Genomic DNA, 26,121 nt, shown 5'->3' with positions numbered 1-26,121 from the left:
ATTAATTAAATAATTAATCGTATTTATTCACAAAAGTAAATTTATAAATTGTAATTTTAATTTATAAATATATTTACATTTTATTTATTTTTATAAATAAACACAATAAACCAACCAACAGACTGACTATGAATCTGCTTGTACCAAGGATATAAAAAATAATTCTTAAAATTAAAAAGCTACTATATGATTCTGCAATCCCATTCCTGAGCATATACCTGGAGAAAACCATAATTTGAAAAGATACATGCATCCCAGTGTTCACGGAAGCACTATTTACAATAGCTAAGACATGGAAGCAGCCAAATGTCCACCAACAGATAAATGGATAAAGATGTGTATACATATATATACAGTGAAATATTACTCAGCCATTAAAAAAGAATGAAATAATGCCATTGGCAGCAACAGAGATCAACCTAGAGAATATCATATTAAGTGAAGTAAGCCAGACAGTGAAAGACAAATATTATATGATAATGCTTATATGTAGTAATCAAAAAAAATGATACAAATGAACTTATATACAAAACAGAAATAGAGGAGGGGACATATGTACACCTATGGCTGATTCATGTTGATGTATGGAAGAAACCAACACAATATTGGAAAGCAATTGTCCTCCAATTAAAAATAAATAAATTATATATTTTTAAAACAGAAATAGAATATAGAAAACAAACTTATGGTTATAGAAAACAAATTAATGGTTTCCAAAGGAGAAATGGGGGGAGGGATAAATTAGGAGTTTGGGATTAACATATACACAATACTATATATAATATAATCAACAAGGACCTATGTATAGCACAGGAAGCTAATATCAATATTTTGTAATAACCTATATGGGAAAAGAATATGAAAAAATAGATATACATGTATATATGATTGAATCACCTAAAACTAAGACAACACTGTAAATGAACTATAGTTCAATTCTTAAAAATGATTCTTGGTTTTTAAAAAAGCTTATATTCTGGGATTTCTCTGGCAGTACACTGGTTAGGACTCCACGCGTCCAGTGCAAGGGGCAAGAGGTTGATCCCTGGTTGGGGAACTAGGACCCCACATGCCTCGTGGTGTGGGCAAAAAGTTTAAAAACTTTTTAAAATAAAAAAAAACTAAACATTACATTCTGCTTGGTGAGAAAGACCTCTAAACAAAAACAAATGTGGTACAATGTAAGTATTTTGCTAGAGGTATACAAAAAGTACCATGGAAAAAAATATTTTTTCTACAGTGAAAGAAAAGGACTGAAAAGGAATTAGTGCCATGGATGAATGGAGGGGTATGAGACTTGTTTATATATATTCTATTCTACTCTATTCCACAAGACCTATATTATAACCAATCTACTACACTTTTAAAGGGATAAAAACTTAACCAGGACAAAAACATTTCTTCATCAAAGATAATGAACACGGGTTCCTCCTTCACCATAGCATCTTATTCTTTTCTCTTCCTTCTACTTTTCACAGTTGGCAAATACACATTTAATACCTGTATCCCCTTCTAAACTGTGAACTCCATGAAGGCAGGAACTATGTCCGTCTTCATCAACATTATGTGCCTAGTGTCTAACAGAGAAACCTAGGACACAAGAGCTTGACTCTCTGGGGTGAGCATAAATGCAAAGCCTCAAAAATTATGGAAAACAATGGGAGAAATGTCCTAAAAAATGAGCATCATTTTGGTAGAGCCGGTCAGGAGACCAGGCCAGTGCTGCCTGAGTAAGAAAGAAAAGGAGGTGTCCACAGGCATCCTGGAAAAAAGGGGGACCCCAGAGCATGTCCCTGGGGTGCAAGAGAGGCACTCTGAACTTGTGGGAGCATCATTGGCTAGAACTTTCTGAGGGGTCAGGGTTCCTTCTGACTTACCTTTTATTCCTGGAAGACCTGGTGCTCCTGGGTCCCCCAGGACGCCTCTTGGTCCAGGATCCCCCACTTCTCCTGGGGGTCCCTGCAGCCCAGGCCCCCCTGGACTACCTGAGGACAACAGAGAGGTTTTGCAGGCATCCAGGTGATATACAAGTTTCATTAACTTGGGAGACAATCTATATTTTTAATATATGGGTCCCTGGGATATTGTTTTATTACTTTTTCTTCCTTAACCTCCTAGTTTTCTCAAGAGGAGAAAATACATTTCAGATTAAAGTTGCCAATTTTGATTTGAAATTTTCACTTGGTTCTGAATTGGCAGGAGGAGGAGCCATTGAAATGTGGTGTTGAATGGGTGAGGTTTGTCTGAAGGCTAAAGAAGAGGAAACCAGCTTCGTGAATGGAAGAGGCCTCAGGGAAGGCTGGAGAGGAGCTTTTATCTGTCAGCCCATCACTTTGCACCTGGCATCCTCCTTGGATGGAGACAGGTCTGTCTTCATCTGTTCCCAGACCAACCCAGGGAGATCAGTCTATCTCCAACTTAGGGGTCAGGGATAGGTATGTTTAAGTGACTTGTCCAGAGTCACAGGTCTGGGAAATGGCAGAGCCAGCTCTGGACCAGTCTAAACGACAAGAGCTAGATGAGTGCCCGGGAAGTCTCCAGGCGCCTTTCAAGTTACCTGGACATCCTGTTGGTCCAGACAAGCCAGGAGGTCCTGGCCTTCCGGGTGGTCCTCCAGGACCTTGAGCACCGGGCAAGCCCTGCTCTCCAGATGCTCCCAAACGTCCTAAAGAAAGAAGGATCGAACATCTGAGTAGTGGCAGTTGCTCTCCAAAGCAGTGAATCTATGAAACCTCCAGTTTCAGCTCTTTCTTTTCTACTCTTACTTTTACATACATACAATTTTTCTATTGAAAAGATAACATATAGGAAAACTGGAAAACAAAACACCTATAATCCCACCAACTTAACACAGTATTTCATATGTATAACACTGTGCAAATAAGGCCTCCAATTTTATATTCTGATTTTTAATTAGCATTGTATCATAAGTAATCTTCCAAGCTTCATATCGTTTTCCTAATTATTGTTTTGAAACAACGGGCTGATAGCTTATTGAGTTAACCCTAATTAAATTAATTAATTTTCTCTACTATTGGCCATCTGAGTTATTTCTAACTCTTACTGTTATGCATAATGATCTTTATATATTTTCAATCAGTTTTTTTCTCCTATTAAATTGTTTCCTTAAGAAAAATTCCTCGGAGTAGAATTTTTAGGTAAGAGAGTCTGATATTTTGGTTGTTTTTAATGCATTTTTAAGGGCTGAAGTATTTTAAAGTAAATCACAGACATCATGGAATTTCATCCCTAAATATCTCAGGAGGTATGTCTGAAAACATAAGAACATTTTCCTATGTGGCCAAAATAACATCATCACAGCCAAGAAAATTAATCATGTTCAATACTCATTCCATGCTTGAGTTGCCTCAATTGTCCTCTTAATGTCCTTCACAGCTGCTTTGTCCTCACTGGGTCCCCTTCCAGAACCACATATTACATCTGGTGGATACATCTACTAGGTTAAAAAAAAAAAAATCGACCATGGTCCTCTTCTCAGGACAGTGACATGCTAAAGAGAAAGGCTCAGCTGCTTTTAGTGTTCAAGAACAGACCCCTCAGCATTTGGTTCTTGAAAGAGGTTGCCTAGTGGTTTTGGATAAAGTCTCCATCAACTCACATCACCACACGTAACCCACCCACAGCCCCACAACTCCGAGAGCATAGCATGTGCTCACTGAAGACTTTTCAGTTTTTGGATTTGTTTTCTTGCTAATCTAGTAAGAATGAAATGATACTTCAGACTCTAAGTCATATTTGATTACTAGAGAAGTTGACTTTGCCATGTATTTATTCATTATCTATGCCTGTAATACAATTTATATTTATAGGATAAACCAATAGTCTGTGCCAAAATTCATCAGTTGAATCTGCAAATAAATTACATGGTATTGTATTTACAAACCCACGGAGGTCATAGTCACTATTCTAAAACACAAGAAACAAGCCTGTGTTAGTCTATACTTGTTCCTGATCAAATTTTAGATCTATGAGCCTCACTGTGTATTGCTTTATTTATCCTGAAAATATCCCTGCAGTAAAGGTGTTCATTGTATTAGTCGCTCAGTCGTGTCCAACTCTCTGCGACTGTAGCCTGCCAGGCTTCTCTCATAGAATTCTCCAGGCAAGAATATTGGAGTGGGTTGCTATTTCCTTCTCCAGGGGATCTTTCTGACCCAGGTATCAAACCCAGGTCTTCTGCATTGTGGGGAGATTCTTTACCATCTGAGGGCAGCATTTTCCTATTTGCAAATGAAAGTTGTTTAGTCACTAAGTCACGTCCGACTCTTTTGCGACCCCATGAACTGTAGCCTGCCACGGTTCCTCTGTCCATGGGATTTCCCAGGCAAGAATACTGGAGTGGGTTACCATTTCCTTCTCCAGGGGAATATTCCCTGCCCAGGAATCGAACCCAGTCTCCTGCACTGGCGAGCAGATTCTTTACCACTGAGCCACCAGGGAAGCCCTTTTGCAAATGAAAAAACTGAACCTCTCCAATCACAGTTGTATTAAGAACAGAACTTCTGAGTTAATCTCTACTGTATTTGCTCTCTGAAACAAAGGAAGGGGAAGTAGAACAGAACCCAGTACAATCATATAAAGTCCCCTGAGACAGGCTGCAGGTCCATGCCTTCCTGTTAGGCTTGTTCAAATTCAATCCAGCTTTTTTCCCAGTCAATGAAAATTGCATGTTTAGGTAAACTCTGTGCTGGTACATAAAGTATGATGTAACTTTAAAAATTTAAGCAAAAGCTATGGCGTTTGGGAAAGGGAATGATTTAAATGGTGATAACCACAGGAGACCAGGGAAATAACACCAAGGCAAATTTTCTTGAAAAAGTGAGCCTATGCATAAAATAACTCAGCTTTATGATTTTTAACTTAAAATATTAGGTAATATAAAAGGTCTCCATTTTGGACTATTTTCAGCTCATGAAATCTTACTCTCTTAAAGGTTTTACATAAAAATAGCAGTAAGTGTGGAAATATTTCTTCATGTTTTGCTGACGATGACAATGATGAATCACACATTACATTTGTGTAGCACTTTTCAGTTTACAAATCGCTTTCAAGGAATCTCATTTGATCTTCAGAACAACCTGTAATCTGCTGAAGGCCAGTTTACAGATGAGCAAACAGCTCAGAGATGATAAGCAACTGGCTCAAGACCACATGTTCAGTGGTAATGGAGGTTGACTTTGTTGAACCAGTGACTTTCCTTTCTGAGACCTCATTCTGGTACTTCTTATGAACCCCTACAATGCTAACCTCAAAGCTATTTTCCCCTCCAAATGTACACACATAAGCTATACATCTCAGTTAAAATTATATTATCTAAATCTATTTGACATGCCAGAGGGAAAAGACCCAAAGGGAAGGGAATGGAAAAGGAAGTTTTTGCCAGGGTAATGGCTTGTTCTTTTGTTAGATTTCCATTTTAGCAATTTATGGAATAAAAACAAAATTTAATTCATTGTTATTGTAAATATGGCTTCCCTGTGCCTATAATTTATTGAATTGCGGAGACGGACTGAGGAGCCTGGTGGGCTGCTGTCCACAGGGTCGCACAGAGTTGGACACAACTGAAGCGACTTAGCGTGCATGCATGCATTTGAGAAGGAAATGGCAACCCACTTCAGTTTTCTTGCCTGGGGAATCCCAGAGACAGGGCAGCCTGGTGGGCTGCCGTCTATGGGGTCGCACAGAGTTGGACACAACTGAAGCAACTTAGCAGCAGCAGCAGCAGCACAGAGTGTAAATGGCTTCCCTTGTGGCTCAGATGGTAAAGAATCTATCTGCAATGCAGGAGATGTGGGTGTGATCCTTGGGTCAGAAAGACACCCTGGAGAAGGGAATGACTACCCAGTCCAGTATTCTTGCCTGGAAAAACTCCATGGACAAAGGAGCCTGGTGGGCTATATTAGTACATGGGGTCAGAAAGGGTCAGACACGATTGAGCAACTAACACACACACATAGCGTGTAAAGACGACTGAAATTCTATAAAATGTCTAAAGTTAAAAAAACAATTTTTTATTTATTCTTTAAAATAAATAAATACGTAAACAAATGAAATAAAAATTCCCATAATAGGTCTGCTCAGATAGTCTGTCATATGGAATGAAACACGACCATCACCAAAGAGAATTTGAAGATAAAGCATGAAACCATTAATACGAGATATTTAATTTACAAGTGCATGCTCAGTCACATCCGACTCTTTGTGACCACACGGACTGTAGGCCACCAGGCTCCTCTGTCCACAGGATTCTCCAGGCAAGAATACTGGAGTGGGCTGCTATTTCCTCTTCCAGGGGATCTTTCCAACCCAGGGATTGAACCGGTGTTTCCTGTGTCTCCCGCATTGGCAGGCGAATTCTTTACCACCGAGCCACCTGGGAAGCCCTTCATTTACAAGGTGCTCATCTAAATGTAAACCTGGTCTCTAACCTGTCCACTGTCAGCTTAACAGCTCTGGGCGTCACTGATTGAACCAATTACCTGTGGAGAAACAAATATTCTTTCCTGGTAGTGGATATCCCTGTGCACACACCTTTGTACATCTGTCTGATTATTGACTTCAGGTATATTCCAACAGGCGGAATTAGTAAAAGGCTATGTGTATTTTGTCAGCTGTGGGTCATCTACTGTAGGCAACCATAGCCTCTATGGAGAGCAAGCACTCACTGGAACACCGTCATCTGTTCTGAGGGGATTACCCATCAACTGTTGCTGATAAACAGAGTACTGTTTCCAAAGACTTGTGGATGATGGAGCTTTACCTTTTTTTTTTTTTTTTTGGTTTGCTAAGTCACTTCAGTCGTGTCCAACTCTGTGCGACCCCATAGACGGCAGCCCACCAGGCTCCCCCGTCCCTGGGATTCTCCAGGCAAGAATACTGGAGTGGGTTGTCATTTCCTTCTCCAATGCGTGAAAGTGAAAAGTGAAAGGGAAGTCGTTCAGTCATGTCCGACTCCTAGCGACCCCATGGACTGCAGCCTACCAGGCTCCTCCATCCATTGGATTTTCCAGGCAAGAGTACTGGAGTGGGGTGCCATTGCCTTCTCCTTTTTTGGTTTGGTTTTTAGTAAACTAGATCCACAGGAAATGCAGTATTCTATAATATTATATCTCAGCAACAGCAGCCCTCAGGGCATTCACCTATGCTTTTCTGAGTAGAAAAGAAAGGGTTGGAATGAAAACCTGCCACTGTAGTCAGCTGAGTGGTTCTTGCTTAATTATCATTTTTAATTACAGAGATTGCAAAAGGGTCCAAATTTTCATTTTTGACCCTGGGAAGTGTGTTGTTAACATCCCAGGTCACGGGACCCATGATGGCAAGAAGATGGAGAGTCTCTGGTATTCTCCTAGACCAGTGGTTATACACAAGTTTTCTGTTTCTATTTTTTTTTAAGTTTTATTTATTTATTTGGCTATGTCAGGCCTTTGTTGTAGTGTACAGGCGTCTCTAGTTGTGGCACGTGGATATACTCACCCCATGGCATCTGTGATCTTAGTTCCCAGACCCGGGATTGAACCCTTAAAAGGCAGATTCCTAACCACTGGACCACCAGGGAAGTCCCTATACATAGTCTTCTGATACGTATGTTAATGAGTAAAGGGGGAAGAAAATACTGATATGATCATTCCCGGCTAGGAGGATGAAGTAATTGTTCTATTTTTCAAAACACACTTACTCTTTTTTGTTTGAATAAAAACGATGGGTCTGTACCTGGATATCCAGGGCCACCCGGCTCACCCTTTGGACCAGGCAGGCCAAACTGACTTGCAGATTCCCCTTTGTCTCCTGTAAGTGATAAAATACACACATCATTTAAGGGAGTTTATATTTTTTCTTTCAAGTGACATAATAACGTTCACTTATTTGTGTCTTTATAGTCTATCTTTAATGTTCCAGGAAAGAATTTTTTTGAAAAATGCTTTTTCCCCCCTACATAAGAACATAGGGAATCCAAAGTGAGATTTAAGAATACACGTAAGAACACAGATGCAAAGTGTGATTTAAACACACACACACACACGTTTATAGTTCATGACAGTCATAAGAAACAAGATTGTTTATTCTTAAGCTTATTCTTAATAAGCTTAAAATTTTAATTTTCTAAAGGAGTTTCAAATTTAGATGTCTATTTAAGAAATTACTTGGCATTGAGTAACTATATCTTCATACTGTTTTTCAGGAAAAGAAAGCCGAAACTGTTACTGTTTCGGCTACTGCAATCACATTTCAAGCTCTCTGCAAGGAAGCTCAATTCAGTGTCCTTGTAAAAAAAATCACAAAAAGTCATCTTACTGATGACTTCACAAGGCACATTCAAAGGCCATTGTAGGCAGTGATTCCCATAGTCCCACAGAGCTGTTCCACACTGCTGCTGTGTCCTTTCAGACACAAAGATTCATTAATACATTATAGCTGAGAGTCAATTAAAAGACACTTACTTCTTGGAAGGAAAGTTATGACCAACCTAGATAGCATATTCAAAAGCAGAGACGTTCCTTTGTCAACAAAGGTCCATCTAGTCAAGGCTATGGTTTTTCCAGTAGTCATGTATGGATATGAGAGTTGAACTATAAAGAAAGTTGAGCATGGAAGAATTGATGCTTTTGAACTGTGGTGTTGGAGAAGACTCTTGAGAGTCCCTTGGACTGCAAGGAGATCCAACCAGTCCATCCTAAAGGAGATCAGTCCTGGGTGTTCATTGGAAGGACTGATGCTGAAGCTGAAACTCCAATACTTTGGCCACCTGATGCAAAGAGCTGATTCATTTGAAAACACCCTGATGCTGGGAAAGATTGAGGGCAGGAGGAGAAGAGGATGACAGAAGATGAGATGGTTGCATGGTATCACCGACTCAATGGACATGACTTTGAGTAAATTCCAGGAGTTGGTGATGGACAGGGAGGCCTGGCATGCTGTGGTTCATGGGGTCACAAAGAGTTGGACATGACTGAGTGACTGAACTGAACTGAGAGCCAATTATAAACAGAGGATTCAAAATGGTGTAGTAGGGAAGGGCAAAATAATTGATGAGGTTGTAAGAGAAGAAGAGAGCTAATTAGGCATATGTTGTAGCACCCGCCCACCAACACCCCTTTAAAGGGGTCCCACCCACACCTTAGAGAAGGTTCTCTTCTACCTGACCCTACTTATAATTGGGGTTAGTCATTTGAAGGGTACAAATCTGGTCCATCCCAGGTCAGCCAGTCTTTGAGAAATTATAATAAAAAGTAAAAATTTGAGGTCCTTGTCTATTGAGGCAGAAATCAAAAGCATTTTCATGATGGAGGTTGGTTATCACAATGTCCTGATACAGATCATGTTCAAGTGCATTCCAAACAAATCCAGAGAGATCCAGAAAGGACACTGAATACAGAGTGATAAAGCCAGTTGTAGGCAGATAAGTGAAAATCAGACAATGGAGACAAGTCTCAAGAGAAAAACTATGGATTTCCCAAGGGGTAGGTTCCATCAGACTGTGGTCCAGCAGAACTATAGCTCTTATTGGTGGGCTCCATGAGACAGCTCTTACTTCAGTACCTTCATTGTACTTCATTTTCTGGAAAAGATGGCCAAATGCAAGGAGGAGGGAAATGAGAAGAAATAGGTTTGTTCTTTGAGAGAGGCGAAACATCTATAATAAATGCATAGATGAGTAGAAGAAGAGACAAGGAGTGTGTTCTGAGCACTGAAGCTATACAATGTCAAAATCAAACATGAAAATTTTCCTATATGTAAGTATTTCTGAAGAGGAGATCTAAATTAGTCTTTCTGAATAAGTAAGGGTGCACAGTTCATGTTTTTCATATAACAATTATCCCATTATTTATGGAGTGTCTCTCAAAGTAAAAAGCATGCTTCACTGGTAGTAAGGGAGAAGATTTTTAGGCAGCTTCTAATTACTGTTTCATATTTTAGAGTTATTTAACATATTAAAATAAAACATAACTGTACATCAAGCCTATAAATTCACAGATAGTGAGGGTAAGGCTAAGGTTTAAAAGGTGAATCATTTTAAAGTAGATTTAAAGAAAAATATTAACCCAATGGTACACAAAAATAGGAAAAATATTAAAGCTTGTGTGTAAACATTGCAATTTAAGATAGCCTGATTTTTGTTTGTTTGTTTAATCTGCATAATGAGTTAATGAAACCTCTTTTTCTAAGGACATTTTTAACCTGGGGTTAACATTTTATTCCTGTTTTCCTGGAAACCTGATAAAGGTAGAATGTACGTTGACATGATAAAGGTAGAATGACAAGGCAACGTTGCCCCTGGCATAAATTAAACTAAGGCCTGTGAGGCCAAATGCAGCCTGCAGACTTTTGTAAATAAAGTTTTATTGGAACACAGATATACCCCTTTGTTTTCATGCTGCTTTCATGCATGCTGTGTTTTCATGTACTGCTGTTGCAGCAGAGCTCACACAGCTAAAGATATTTATGATCCGGCCCTCTGTAAAAAATACATTTACTGACCTTTAGCTTATGGCAAAAAATCCCAATTGTAAATAACACTTGGCCCAGGAATTCTTAGTGCACTATTAACACTTCGTGAGAAGCCATGGCTTTGGCTTTCTCTATCTACCATGACTCTTGTAACCGAGCCCCTAAAAGCTATACCTATGCGTTTTTAGAAGAGATACTGGTTCCTCTGGGGCATGGGACATGGGCCACCAATGTGGCCTTGTCTCCTTGCACCTGAGCTGTCACTTACAGAGCTGCAGTCACTACAACAGGTGTGAGGACTCCTACCAAGCACGCAGACATGTTTTCTACACAGTACCATTGGGCCTGAATGACATATACAGATGATTTAGGTCTTATCTGACTAGCTAGTAGAGTCTGTGAAGAACTCTTTAAATGCTGCTTGATAGACTTTGCTTTTCATGCCAGAGGTACTTGCTCACAATCTTACAAACATCCAGGACTATGAGCTTGGTGGATGGCTACTGTATTTCCAAGCCATACCTTTAGGTCCTCTTGTACCATCCATTCCTGAAGGTCCCGGGCACCCTGGAGAACCTGGCTCACCCTGATAGTTTAATGAAACAGAAGTAAGACTTTAACCGAATTTCAAATACAAATGACACACTCTTGACATGACCCAGTTATCATTTTCTATAACAAAGTTGGCTTTTATAATTTGCTGTGGTAAAGAAAATTGGAAATAGATTGCAAGCATATCACTGCATACATCTAGTTTGTAAAAAGTTGGCAAAATGCTTCCAGAAGTAGTGATACCAACAGGAGGTATCCAATTCTCTATATTTGATTGTAAAACAGTAATTGCATCACATCATTTGAACTTTAAGTTTTGAATGAATGAACTGATACCAAATAAAATATTATAAAGCTTTAAAAATCTATTTTACTCCAAAAAATGAGTAGCAGAGTATGCTATACATTTTCCAGAAGTTGTAAATTAGGCTCCTACAGTTGTACTTCCTGGGGTATTCGGCTCATGATTGTAAAGATAAAAAATATTTACAACAAAATCTATGATGTCTGCCATTGGATAGGAAGGCTTTGAAAGCAGAAATTGGGTCATTTTTTCACCTGACTCTTTAATCTGGTGAACCAGCAGTCCTGAGGCAAGTCTTTCTGAAGCTGTTTAAACAAAGGAGGGGTAGTATGCGGAGTAAGTGACTTGATCATCTATCACGCCTGGAACCAGGCATGAGCACTGGCCAGAAATTACTTACATCATGGCCTTCCAGAGTCTCCATTCTTCTCTTGACCAACTTCTTATATTCTAAAAGCTGTTGAAAGGACCCTGACATACACTGGCAAAGTAAGATGCCTAACGGGCATCCCCAGGACAGAAAGGTTTTATTATTTCTTTCCTTCCAAAACAGCAGCTGCTTACCTGGTCACCCGGAAATCCTGGAAAACCAATGTTCCCTCTCAGCCCAGGTGAGCCTGGAGGGCCTGGGGGTCCAGGAAGCCCTGGCTGTCCATTTCTTCCGGGCTCCCCAGGGTGAAATCCAGGTGGTCCATGGCTTCCTGGCTCTCCTCTCCTTCCTTGCATCCCAGGATGACCTTTATCACCTGATGGAGTTGGAAGAGTTACAGACCTCTCGGAGGAAATTTGGGGCTGGGCGATAGTTAGGCTATAGGTCTTTGGTCCTGCTTATAGGAGATGAGGACTTCCCTGATGGCTCAGATAATAAAGAATCTGGCTGCAGTGTGGGAGACCGGGGTTCGATCCCTGTGTTAGGAAGATCCCCTGGAGGAGGGCATGGCAACCCACTCCAGTATTCTTGCCTGGAGAATCCCCATGGATAGAGGAGCCTGGTAGGGTGCAGTCCATGGGGTGGCAAAGAGTCAGACACAATTGACTGACTAAGCATATAGGAGTTGAAGCCATGTCCTAGGAATTAAGAATACTAATTCCTGCCCTAAACCACATCACAAAGGTTTCTGGCTTCTGTGATCTCACTGTAAAAAGGATTCCTCCATAAAGAGACCCAGGGCTATCCAAGAGAAGGATGCTTAATTTATTCCAGCATCACTTGCTTTATTATAACACGCTTATTTTACAGATGAGGAAGGACTCACCCAGAGAAGTTAAAACATTCATCCTCTAACAACTAGTTAGAGAAAGAACCCAGATCTCATGCAGATCAGGTCTAAACCAGGGAAGGGGAACACAAACTCGCCATCAAAACCCTTGTCATGCAGTGCATCTGAAGGCCAACAGCACAGGTATTGAGGAGCACGTTAGAAATCCAGACCTGCTGATTCAGTAACTGCATTTTAACAAGGGCTGCCAGGGATGCCCATTGAAGGCTGAGTAACACCTTTTGTACTTGAAATTCTGGATAGTCACTATGCTACTCGTTTTAATGAAAGTGTTAGTCACTCAGTTCTGTCTGCCTCTTTGCAACCCCATGGAGTGTAGCCCACCAGGCTCCTCTGTCCATGGGATTCTCCATGCAAGAATACTGGAGTGGGTTCCCTTCTCCAGGGTATCTTCCTGACCCAGGGGTTGAATCTGGGTCTCCTGCATTGCAGGCAGATTCTTTACTGTCTGAGCCACCAGGGAAGCCCAAACCCAGGAATACTGTAAACCTGGAACCAGTATTTCAAGTATCTGTCTGGACTGATTCTAGTTGGGAATATCCGAATCTATTTCTCTTTTATTCTGCTTAACTGTTTCACAGTAGATGGGATCTTCCCGGATCAGGGATTGAACCCGTGTCTCCTGCACTGGAAGGCTGATTCTTTATCACTGAGCCACCAGGGAAGCCCCTAAACACATATGAACTATAACTAAGTTCTAACATGGGAAAAAAAGGACCATGAGGGAGATTCCTAAGCATGTATTTTTATTTTTATCTAAAGAATGACCTTTCCTAAACTCTGTATTACAGTTTCCTTGCCAAAGTGGTCTAATATACATGCTTGTTTGAATGACCTATAAAGAAGTTAATTTACTTGGTATGGTTAAAAAACAAAAGCATTTACCATTTTCTCCTGGGAATCCACCATCCCCAGAAGGTCCAGGTTCTCCAGTTTCCCCCTTCTTGGAAATAATATCCGTTTCTCCTTCATATCCCGGGGGTCCTCTTGCTCCTTTAGATATTAATTATATAAGAGCAAAACAAATTATGACTGTATAAGAAGCATCAGACATGTGATTATTCCTTTGTGGCTCCTCACATCCAGTTTGCAAATTCTCATTCAACCTAAACTGTATTTATGTTCATAGACTGCACAGTATCAACATTGTTGATTGACTTCATAAAGGAAGGTCTATGCCTTTTACACTCCTTTCCCACCCTGTCCAGCAACGGTGTCTGATATATAGTAAGTCCCTACCTATGAATGGGTTATGTTCCTAGAGTGCGTCTGTAAATCCAATTTGTTTGTAAGTCCAACAAAGTTAGCCTAGGTTCCCAACTAACATAGTTGGCTTATATAGTACTATACTATAATAGGTTTATAATATTTTTTACACAAATAATATATAAAAGCAAATACACACACATACAAATTTTAATCTTATAATAGAAGATCTTGAAAAATAAGAAAGTGAAAGTGAAGTCGCTCAGTCGTGTCTGACTCTTTGCGACCCTGTGGAGCCTACCAGGCTCCTCTGTCCATGGGATTTTCCAGGCAATAGTACTGGAGTGGATTGCCATTTCCTTCTCCAGTGGATCGTTCCGACCAGGCTCCTCTCCATGGGATTTTCCAGGTAATAGTATTGGAGTGGATTGCCATTTCCTTCTCCAGCAGATCTTCCCGACCCAGGGATCAAACCCAGGTCTCCCGCATTGTAGACAGACGCTTTACCGTCTGAGCCAATAGCTGCATAGAGGGGCTGGCATGGAGTGAACAAGCAAGAAGAGTTACTGACTGGAGGAGGGACAGGAGGTGGGAGATGGCAGAGCTGAAGGATCGTCAGCAATAGGAGACAGAGGGCGAAAGGCAGTTTCACTCATGCCTGACATTGATGGAACGCACGTTTGCATCTTTGGAAGTTCACAACTTGAAGATTCATGTGTGGGGGACTTACTGTACACTGAGTGCTCAGGGAATGTTTGCTAAATTCAAGCAAACTGGTCTCAGTGAAAAAAGGCTTGAAAAGTTCCAGGTCTAAAATACATCTCTTTATCCCGTAAATTTTAAATTGTCCATCTCATATTTTCCAGTTCCTCATTTTTCCCCTTGCTAACTACCCACCAATTGTCTCTTACATTAAAAGAATGGACAATTAATTTGGTTTTTCACATAGAGAATTCTAAAAGGTAGGAGGAGTGGACAATATTTCTCCTTGTTTGGGCAAGCACTTTCCAGTGGTAGATGTGGGATGGAGTGGGCTCATCCCAGCTTGGCGAGAACCACTTACTAACAAGTCAAGAATTTTGTAAACTAGTTGCTAAACCACTGGTTGTTTTAAATCAGTCATGGTGGGAGTAGTTGCAAACACTACAGATCTGGGCATTTTTTAAAAATTTTATTTGAGAGCCAGCCTACCGGCACATCACTGACATTAACCCAATTTTAAATATTTTTAGTGAGATAATTATATAGTAGCATAATAGCACAGCAAACATCACTTATCTAAGCTAGCAGAGAATGACTCTTTCATTCCTTGATTCTACATAAATAATTTGCAGGCTAGTAAAACAAAAAATAATAGTACAATCAATCAACTAAAAGAAATTTGAATAAAGTATGAGGCTATTTGCCCAAAGGGTTTTAAAGATAAAAACTTTGTTTTTAGAAATTGTCAAGCCGTCATTCTTAACAATGGAAATGAATTTGTACCTTCAGTCTCTGCAGCCTCTTTGGCCAAGAGAGCAAAGTAAATATTTAACAAGAATGGGCACAGAACACTGACACCAGTGGTCTTGAAACTTTTTTTTAATGAAAACTCTTTTTTTAAATGAAGCCTGGGAGAGATGCAACTCACAGCCCAGATGAAAGCATACTCAAACAGTTGAGTGGTCGGCAGGCTACAGCCCAAGGGCCAAATCCTGCTTGCTATCAGTTTTTACAGAATCTGTGAGCTCTGAATGATTTCACAATGTTAATCACTGGGGGAGGGGACTCAAAATAAGAAGAATAGAATGACATGTGAAATTAAATGAAGCTCCAATTTCAGTGTCCATAAATAAATTTTACTGGAACATGGCTATGTTTTTTTGTTTACTTGTCCCAGGCTGCTTTTGCGCTCTAAATGCCGAGTTGTGTAATTTCGACAGAGACCATAGGGTCTGCAAAGGCTGAAATATTTATATCTGGCTTAAAAAAAAAAACTGGTTTGTTTGTTTTTTTCATTAAAAATGTTGAAGCAGGATTTGGGGGTCAGGAGCCCTGCTTGGATCCCATTCTCAAAAGATGAGAACGTTTTCTGAAACCCCAAAGCTACCCATCAAGGCCCTTGTTATTTTTTTTCTGTTAATAGAACAGTTCCATTACCACAGTCATATGTGATAAGACTGAGAGGTAGGGAAAACAAATTTTGTTTAAAATCCTAAAACAAACACCACAGATTCAGAAGGAGCAGAAGGATCCATTTTATTTTTCAGGGATTGTACTTACAGTTTCTGTCCAAAGACTAAAAACAAGCTGTGTTGCATCACGGTGCTGTCAGCTGCATTTACCTTTGACACCTTTCAATCCTCGGTCTCCCAGGAAGCCAGGCCAACCCTTCTCTCCATGTTCTCCCTTTCTGCCAGGGTGTCCATCCTGACCAGGTTTTCCTCTCTCTCCTGGAAAACCCAGGAAGCCAGGCAGCCCCTGGGGTCCTGATGAATGAGAATATGAAAATTTAGGGAAAGTTTTATAGGCTAGTATGGTTCCTGGATCTGTGTTTCTTTCTTTTTTTTTTTTTTTAAGATTTTTGATGAGCATTTTTTGTTTTTTATTTATTTCGGCTGTGATGGGTCTTCACTGCGGCATGGGCTTTTCTCTAGTTGCGAAGAACGGGGGCTACTCTTTGTTGTGGAGCTCGGGCTTCTCATTGCGAAGCGCAGGCTCTAGGGTGCTAGGGCTTCTGTAGTTGCGGCACATGAGTTCAGTAGTTGTGGCTCCCGGACTCTAGAGCGCATGCTCAGTTAGTTGCAGGGCACAGGCTTAGCTGCTCCACGGCATGTGGGATCTTCTCCAATCAGAGATCAAACCTGTGTCTCCTGCATTGGCAGGTGGATTCACCACTGAGCCACCAAGGAAGCCGGATGGGGACCATTTCTAAAGTCTTTATTGAATTTGTTACAACGTTGCTTCTGTTTTATGTCTTTTTTTTTTTTTTTTTGGCCACAAGGCATGTGAGATCCTAGCTTCCCCACCAGGGATCAGATCTCCACTCCTGCATTGTAAAGCGAAGTGCGAACCACTGGACCCCCAGGGAAGTCCCTATCTGTGATTCTTGCCATCCATGTAGAGATGCAGACTTGCCCCAGCTCTGAGCTTATGCTCAAGCGCTATCAACCTCACACCTGTAATAGCCAGGCTGTCCCACTCAAGCTTCAGTTTTCCACCCTACAGATTTCAACTGCAGGCCCTTATGCTTCTGAGTCCCAACTCCATAAACTTCAAGAGAACTGGGCCTCGGGGAGGTGGGGTGAAGTGTGGGGGCCCATCCCGGGTGGAAGCACACCTGCCCTGACCCCACTCTCTATCAGGACCCCCAGTCCTTTGGGCAGAAGTGTTTATGGGTTCTGTACACCTAACTTCATCACACCCTTTTTTCCCATTAACTTAAACCAAAACATTCTGCCCGCGAAAATCATAATACAGAGGACACGAAGAAGGGAGTCCCATAGGAAATGATGAAGTCAGGCTAATAGGCCAGTCAGGCCAATTCCTGGGCCGGGAAGATCCGCTGGAGAAGGGATAGGCTACCCACTCTAGTATTCTTGGGCTTCCCTGGTGGCTCAGCTGGTAAAGCATCTACCTGCAATGCAGGAGACCTGGGTTCGATCCCTGGGTTGGGAAGATCCCCTGGAGAAAGGAAAGGCTACCCATGCCAGTATTCTGGCCTGGAGAACTCATTCCATGGACTGTCTAATCCATGGGGTCGCAAAGAGTCCAACATGACTGAGTGACTTGCTCTTTCCGTTTCAATAGACCAGGTACATCCTACAGTAAGGTCACATGTACAAGAGTAGTTTTCACCTGGCAGTGGATTTTACGTTTATAAACTGAGGGACATATTGGAAAAATGATACACACCCTTCGGGCCTGGAAGACCAGGTAGCCCATCGTCTCCAGTAGGGCCTGGGACCCCTGGAAGACCTGGGGTTCCATCTGCCCCCGGCCATCCCGGGACTCCAGGAAGGCCCTTCATTCCAGCAGGTCCCAGAGGTCCCATGTCCCCTCGTTGTCCTTTCCAACCTGGGGCACCTGTGATGTGACAAACAGCAGTGACAACAAGGCATGAAGACTGAGAACTGGCTTCACACATGAGCAGGAAAAAAAAATCCATAGTAGTTTCAATTGTGTATCTATGGCCAAGTAAACAACATTTATCAGCTAAAATAACAGTAGCGACTTTCCATCAGTTTAAGGTTATGTTTTTCTGGCTGCTATAAAAAGAAAGGCAGATTATTTAAGTAAATATTTCCCCGTTGAGATGCATTATAAAGAGTCTTTTAAAATGGAAAATGGATAAGGGTAAAGAATTTGTATTTACTCTAGGGTGAGGAGAGGGTGGGAACTAACAGAAGAAAACATTCCAGGTGCTTTTTGAAGCTACCGCCAAGTGAATTTTGGTCAAGCTGTTTACTGCAATGAGAGAACCACAGGAAACAGCAGTGTCATCTGGCATTACGGTGGTAAAAATAAAGCTCTAGTGGCCCAGTTTGCTCTCATCTCATTCGGCTCCTTCAAGAAGGCATATTCCTGGATTTGGATAAATGCCATTAGGATCTAAACAATAGATGACAATCTGAATGATGAAATAAAGAGCCCGTTGGAAATAGCCCCCTGGTACCCTGAGTTGAGAGATAGTTTTTCATGGGTCTCTTTGAGCTCCTATGATGTCTTTCTGGGTGTGCCAAGAACACAGAGTCCAGACCCACCCTTATCTGGAATATTCTCAAGGTTGCATTGGCAGTGAGCAGCCTTGACATGATTTAGGACCTCCCCTGGGAAGGAAACTGGGGCTTCCTTGGTGGCTCAGTGGCAATCAAACTGCCTGCAGTGCAGGAGACACAGGAGATGTGGGTTTGATTCCTGGGTCAGGTAGATCCCCAAAGGAAGCCATGGCAACCCACTCCAGTATTCTTGTCAGGAAAATCCCATGGACACAGGAGCCTGGTGGGATACAGTCCATGGGGTCGCAAAGAGTCAAACACAACTGAGCCACTAACACTTTAACACTTTCACTTTCTTTCCGGTAAGAAAAGTAGGCTATCATGCAGGTTACCTCATTATTAACCAGAGGATTTTTGCAGAAACTAACGCCTGTGGCCAGTGATTTTTATCTTGTCTGGCCAAAAATTAATTCTGTTTTTTCACTAACTCTTTGCTGGCTATTTCATTCAGTGTGTGCTTAGTTACTCAGTCGTGTCCAACTCTTCGACCCTATGAACTGTAGCCCACCAGGCTCCTCTGTCCATGGGATTTCCTAGGCAAGAATGCTGGAGTGGGTTGCCATGCCCTCCTCCAGGGAGACCCAGGAATCAAACCCGCGTGTCTCCTGTGTCTCCTACGTTGCAGGTGGATTCTTTACCCGCTGAACCATTGGAGAAGCCCCAGTTACATCTGACACACCTGTAATACCCTGTACCATGTATTGGTACCATGAGTTTTAGTTTCACTTGCCATGTCAGAGTCAATCACTACGGTTTTTTGTCTTTTTGTTGGCCTAATATTCGTATTGTCTGAATCAGAACTATATTCTGAACAACTATCATCTCCTGAGAAAATACTATTTATATATATATTTATATATATTTATTTATATATATATTTAACATGGACAATCAGAGAAAGTATCTGTATAAAATCCACCAAAAAATTCTTCTTCAGTCAAAATTTTTGCAATGCATTAATTTTTAAAATTTTATGGTAATAAACTTGGGTTTATAATATACACTGCTGCTGCTGCTGCTGCTGCGTCGCTTCAGTCGTGTCCGACTCTGTGCAACCCCATAGACAGCAGCCCACTGGGCTCCCCCGTCCCTAGAACAAAAACCTAACACAAGATAATGTGAATGATAATGACAATAAGTTGTATAATGAACTCTTGATCAATTTTAAGCTCTAGCAACTTCACATGGTGATGTTAATTATAATCACTCTCTAAAAATGTATTAATACATCTCCGATCAATAATGTATTACTATACAGCCATGGTAGCCCAGGCTCTTACATCACACCAGAGAGACTTGGGTGACATGGGGGAATGTCACCAACAAGAAGCTCATGCTACTTGCTGTGCTGTGAATAACAATGTCTTGACCCAAGAGTCTTGCTCCTGTCAGCACCCACAAAAGAACAAGTGAGGTTATTCCTTTGTAAGTAGATACATCCCATACCTGTCGCAGTTCTTGATACCTGCCAATGCTTACCTGGACTGCCTGGAGCCCCAGGGAGCCCTGGTTGCCCTGGTATCCCTGGAGCACCTCTTTCACAGGAGTGACCAGGTGGGCCTGGGATCCCTGGAAACCCAGCATTTCCCTCTCGGCCTTTGGGACCTTGGAGACCCGGAAATCCGGGCATGCCAGCTGGCCCTGAAATGACACAGTTCATTTGACACTCAGGGCATAAACTATACAGATGGCCTACGATGGTGTTCGTGTGGATCAGTACTGGAGGTAAAAAATTTGATCCTGGCTCAGGGCTCCAATGAGTTACGCCTCTGAATGGATTTTCTTGTCATAGATTGTAGTGAGCTCCGAGTGCACCCAAAAACCATGCTTGTCTATGAGAATTACTTGGTAAGGTTATGCAGACAATACAGACGTTGTTTATGCAAATAAAAAAAAAAGGTAGCTCTTCCTGATTTTAATTAACCTCTAAAATTGCAGCAGTCCTTCCAACAAATATCCACACTGCTTACACACCCTGTGTGCATTGTCTGAATTTGCATTTTGTAAGTGATTTCATCCCTGGAACTCTCAAATTTTTATATATTGAGAAGACAATACCATACTTTTCAGGAGGGGGAAAAAGTCTTCCATAATTCTGTATTCTAACCTAAAAACCTATTTTACTGTTTCTTGTTTTCATTGTATTTTGGTTCATGTGTTTGCATTTTTTAAATAGCAATCACAGAGCACTTTCAGTTGTTGCATTATTTTACATTGCAAGTTAATATGCAAATATTTTCCATTTGATTACAATCAAATTTTCCATTTGATTGTAATCTTTACAGATATAATTTTAATTGTTAATGCTGTTCAGTTGCTAAGTCGTGTCGGACTCTTTTGCAACCGCACAGACTGTAGCCTTGCAAGGTCCCTCTGTCTCTGGGATTCTCTAGGCAAGAACACTGGAATGGGTTGCCATTTCCTTCTCCAAGGGATCTTCCCAACTCAAGAATCGAACCCATGTCTCCTGCATCTCCTGCTTGGCAGGCAGATGCTTTATTACTGAGCCACCCGAGAAACATTAATTGTGATAGCTGAATAGTATACCTTTGAGCGTGGTATGTGAGCATTGTGCATGTATATATATTACTTTACTGTTTTCAATTGTTCCCCTACTGTGGATAATACTACAACAGTATTTTAATATTAACTTTCACATTCTGTTGAACACTTGCCTTAAATACATCTCATAAGTGAGATAGTGGGATTACTGGGTCAAAATTATTTTCATTGACTCACATAATGTATTATCTTGTTCTGTTCCAATTAAATGGGTTTCTGTTTATGAATGTTTCTGGTTTATATACAAACTATTGAATAAGCTCCCCGAGGACAAAGAATGTGACTTACTCCCTGGCCCTCCATCTTCCCTGTACTATTGTATAGAACTATCCTGGGTACCTATTAAATACAGGCCCGTCCATTGTTATAAAAAAACTAGAAGAGTGTTTGTGAAAGTCTGGCCTGGGGTCCACTTTTGGTCATCAGCCTTCAGGGGCTAAAGTTCAGACTGGAGTGCTGGGTTCCACGCAATTCTGATGCAATGAATCACTATTTCTGAGACTGGGGCCCAGAAGACAATGATGTTAATGACCCCTACCCCCACCTTATTTTTAAGTATATTAAAATCTGAAAGCCTCTGCTGGGGATCCTGAAGAATCCAAAGTGATTTCAGAAAAGAATGTGAATCAGTGCCAGGGGCCATCTCCCTGTCTTCAGTTTCTCTGCCCTACCAGGTAGCCCTGCTGGAATGAAAGTCCCTCCAGCCTGTTACCTGTCCACGTAATACAGCTTCTGCTGGCATTCTGTCCTGCCCTCTCTCAGCCGGGCAAGGGCAGTGGGCGGGTCACAGGGTCCCTACTCCTCAGCACGCACGTACTGTCCTGAGTCCAAAGCAGGAGGACATCTGGTAGCCACTGGATCAGACTGAACTGACTGAGCCACAGTAAGACGGGCTCAAAACCAACCAATAAAATGCAGAGGCAACCCTGGGGATGCAGGTTATTAGAAATGAGCCACTGCCCATAGATGAGGGAAGATGCTCGAGTGAGCATTTTACATGCTAGATTTTTAAGGCGAAACAGTCTAGACATTCTTCAGGGACCTGTTCAGGGACTTGGCTTGGACCTAGAACAGTGCAGCCCTCATACCTGCGGTCCCTGGACGCCCGGCATCGCCTCTGAGTCCTTTGGACCCTGGTGCTCCTGGAAGACCGCTCTTTCCCGGGAGTCCAGGGTAGCCGATAGCAGGATCTCCTGGGGGTCCTTTCTGACCATTCACTCCAAGTGAACCTGGAGAGCCTGGGGGCCCAACAGGCGAGGACCCCTTTTCACCTCCCAAACCTGGTTCTCCTATATCACCACGAAAACCTATCCAACAGAAAAGTGTTTAAATTTTTACACGTACAAATATAAAATCAACACACGTGTAAGAATACTGCTTTAATTAAAAACACATTATTTTAAAATACAGGGGTACTTACTAAAATTAAAGGGTAACTTAATAGGCAATATTGGGGGGGTTTTTGTTGTTGAAAAATAAATCATAACTGTGTTTCCTATAAGCCAATGATGTTTCCATATTGCTTTCATTTACTGGCAAACTGTCTAGACTGAGCAGTTTCTAACAACATAGACCAATAACAGCCTGTAACTCATGCTCCAGGCCTGAGGAGCCCTGAAAAGTCACAAAAGTATCATAACCCAGAAGTTACCAAAACAGCTAAGTGCTTAATGTATCAAAAACAAAACAAAACAAAAAAACCATTCCCCACTCACATAGGGATCCCTGGGCCATTTGCTGACTATGATCCAGTTTAGAGGTATCCAGACGTTTCTAAATGAAAAGCTCTTATTTACCAGGTGGACCAGGTCTTTCTGAGATTCCTGGTTTGCCACGTTGACCCTTCTGTCCATCCAAACACCTCAGCCCAGGAGCACCCCGATGACCTGGAAGTCCCTTTGGACCTAAACAATAACAACAAACACAGACTCAGTAAAACACAAAGCAAATGAGAACAAAATAAGATGACTTAAAAAAAAAAAACCCCAAACTATGTTAAATCTTTCTTAGGATATTTTTACTTTATGGAAGTACAAGTGTTGCCTGCATGCGCCTGATCAGTTGCTCAGCTGAGTCTGACTCTGTGACCCTGTGGACTGTAGCCCCCAGGCTCCTCTTGTCCATGGGATTTTCCCAGCAAGAACACTGGAGTGGGTTACCATGCCCTCCCCCAGGGGATCTTCTCGACCCAGGAATCGAACCCACATCTCCTGTGTCTCCTGCACTGCAGGCAGGCTGATTACCACTGAGCCACCAGGGAAGACTTAGCCATATTTATATAATCATTTTATGTCATGTGCTCCAAACTGTATTTCACAGAGATGTGTATTCAGTTACTTTCTCAGAAGCCATACAGTAAAGAATTTACACCACTATTCAGATGAACCCTTTGGTACCTTCCTGCGCTGAGTCTCAAACACAAATACATGAGTACAACCTTCCTTCTAAGAGGATAGAGGTGGTGGCCAGTGGGTAGCTTGATGAGAAAACACCAGAATAAAGACCCAATCTATTTCCCTGCATTTACTTCATTTGCCCTTATACGAAGTACAGGGAAAAAGTACCTGCAAAAAGAATTGAGTTTTTTTAAACTTTCTGTGATTTCTTACTAGGAGCTATCTCAGCTAAAATAACTTATAAATTATGGATTTCAAAGGAGTTAACAACTGTTAACTGAAACTCTGAGTGTTCACTTCCTTTGAGGGTGAAACTGCTGAAAGTAATCATAAGCATTTTTTTATCCATCCTTAGGGGCTTCCCTGGTGGCTCAGAAGGCAAAGAATCTGCCTGCAATGTGGGAGACTCAGGTTCAATCCCCAGGTCAGGATGATGCCCTGGAGAAAGAACGGCTACCCACTCCAGTATTCTTGCCCTCGAGTATCCCATGGACAGAGGAGCCTGGCAGGCTACAGTTCATGGGATCACAAAGAGTCAGATACAACTGAGCGATATATCGGATATATCGGATAGTCAGATATATCTGAGTGACAGATATATCTATCCATGACAGTATCCATGACAATGCTCGATGTGAAAATGAGCATTCAGTGAATCAACCAACAATTCTTCACTACATAGATTCAAAATTACACCTCCACAAGCTACCATCTTGTGGTGGGTGGCCTGTATGTCCCATACTTTGATCTGGGGCTTGGTCATGTGACTTGCTTTGGCCAAAAGGATCCTAACACACACCGTGAAGCAATGAGAGGTATGAAGTGTGCTGGTAAAGCTGGACCCCACCCTCTTGCATTTCTGCAGCCACAGGAGCAGGGCACACCCTGGCACCGCAGAGAGGTGCATGTTGCAGACCTGACCTGACCTGGAGCCAGGGACCAAGTCAATAGAGATCATCTGAGGTCAGCTGAACCCCAACCGACTACAGACCCATATGAGAGAAAATAAATATGATTTATTAAGCCTACTGCAATTTGCAGGTTGTTAAACAACATTATTGGGATGCAAGCTAGTGGTTATAGAGGGCAATAAAAGGTCATTCATCATTCAACCTTTCAATAATTTCTGTAGTGACACAGAACAAAAAGGTGACCTCTAGTGGCCACGCTAGTACTTAATGGATCAATTTAAGTGAACTCTGAATAAATATTGGGTTGGCCGAAAAGTTTGTTCAGGTTTTTCTATAAGATGTTATGAACTTTTGGGCCCACTCAGTATAAAAGAATTAGGAAAAAAATCCCTTATATAAATTTTGGGTTAAATTCAGCTATAAATAAGTGATTGAGTCAAGTGACATGATTGTATAAAAGTGTAGTCGGGGTGTAGATGTGTGGGCATTTTTCAGAATGTCTCTATTCAGAAATCTGGGTCTTTTGGACAGCAGAATAGAGTAAAATTTAAAATTAGTAAGCAATTTTTTCACTCTCTGGGCAGAGGTAAAGAAAAGATTCAGTTTTAATATGTTTAGTTTTTGTGTTAAAAAGGCAGTCAGTTTTGCTGATATGTGATCAAATCAAGGTAAATTTTGCTGCACAGAAATATTATTCAGAGTGTGTTCGGTAGACTGGGGACTTAGGGGTAATGCCTACAAATCCTGTTTCTCCAGAGTCCCTCAAAACTTTATAATCAGGGTAGAAATAGCCTGAAGAACTCCCTGAGGATTTGCCATTGGTTTATCTGTCTTGCAGGTTCTTTTACTTTGAGAATGTGTATGACAGGAACTTCTCCTTGATAGTACCTGGAGGACCATCAAAACCTGGAGGGCCTGGCCTCCCAGGGTATGTTACGTTACAAGGAATTGTATCACCTGGAATGAAAAAAGAAAAAAGTGACATTCATACGATTGATAGATCAATGCACGTCTCAATAACAGCTTGATCAAAATGCTTTTTCATACAGAAAATGTGAAATTCAAAAAAAAAAAGACTTCTGGCCATCATTAGGTCACTTGAATTACTTTTATTTTGAATTTCCAGAAGATCTATCCTGAAATCTGAACTTCGGCTGTCAGAACAGTAATAAACAGAAGGGGAATAAGGAAAATGTTGATTCTAAGAAATAGTTTAATTAATAGCCTATAGAAAATAATAAATTTATAGGTCCATGGATACCTAATACAGTGGAGTCAGAAGCTCTGATAAACCATGAAACAGTAGTAAGCATCCAGCACTGAGATTCCAAGATTTGGCTCTGGATGTGGAGGAATTGTGCCCGAAGAAAAAGAGACTGGGAGAGAGAGTAATTTAAAAATGCCATTTATTGAAGGCCTGCAATGTTTCAAATATATTCTCTCTCTCTTGTTTTCCTAATGTCTCTGCAATGTGGTTTTTGTCATCCCTCATTTTATTTAGTGAAAAAAAAACTCCAAAGTTGTGCCTCTGAGTTCTCTTCTCCTTTAAAACTCAATGTTCCCCTTTTAATAGAAATGATATCTCCTAATGTGTTACACTAAATGCTGTCAAATAAAAAATGAACCACATGAATACAAATCATGCTAGAAGATTTTGATGGTCACCGACCATAATCTTAATCCATA

The 26,121-nt window shown here is 41.3% G+C and overlaps 2 protein-coding genes across 15 annotated transcripts in view; one reads left to right on the top strand and one right to left on the bottom strand.

Annotated features, from left to right (window-relative positions):
- The window catches only part of COL4A4 (collagen type IV alpha 4 chain), a 171,397-nt gene that overhangs the window by 57,172 nt on the left and 88,104 nt on the right, over positions 1-26,121 (bottom strand). For all 14 annotated transcript variants that reach the window (XM_086337753.1, XM_086337794.1, XM_086337764.1 and 11 more), the window contains 12 exons: positions 25,324-25,392; positions 22,925-23,032; positions 22,217-22,435; positions 20,046-20,207; positions 17,704-17,874; positions 16,134-16,277; positions 13,489-13,596; positions 11,888-12,069; positions 10,990-11,053; positions 7,732-7,806; positions 2,558-2,665; positions 1,878-1,985 (listed from right to left, as the gene is read on the bottom strand). In XM_086337753.1, the coding sequence (XP_086193879.1) occupies positions 1,878-1,985; positions 2,558-2,665; positions 7,732-7,806; positions 10,990-11,053; positions 11,888-12,069; positions 13,489-13,596; positions 16,134-16,277; positions 17,704-17,874; positions 20,046-20,207; positions 22,217-22,435; positions 22,925-23,032; positions 25,324-25,392 (1,518 nt within the window). The remainder of the gene's footprint in view (positions 1-1,877; positions 1,986-2,557; positions 2,666-7,731; positions 7,807-10,989; positions 11,054-11,887; positions 12,070-13,488; positions 13,597-16,133; positions 16,278-17,703; positions 17,875-20,045; positions 20,208-22,216; positions 22,436-22,924; positions 23,033-25,323; positions 25,393-26,121) is intronic.
- Positions 1-26,121, top strand: part of RHBDD1 (rhomboid domain containing 1) — a 210,058-nt gene that overhangs the window by 181,153 nt on the left and 2,784 nt on the right. The window lies entirely within an intron of this gene.

This window comes from Bos grunniens, chromosome 2 (genome assembly GCF_055505025.1).
Source record: "Bos grunniens cultivar Pamir isolate PY7600 chromosome 2, Bosgru_T2T1.0, whole genome shotgun sequence".
Classification (NCBI taxonomy): Eukaryota; Metazoa; Chordata; class Mammalia; order Artiodactyla; family Bovidae; genus Bos; species Bos grunniens.
This window is presented reverse-complemented; position numbering and strand designations above follow the sequence as displayed.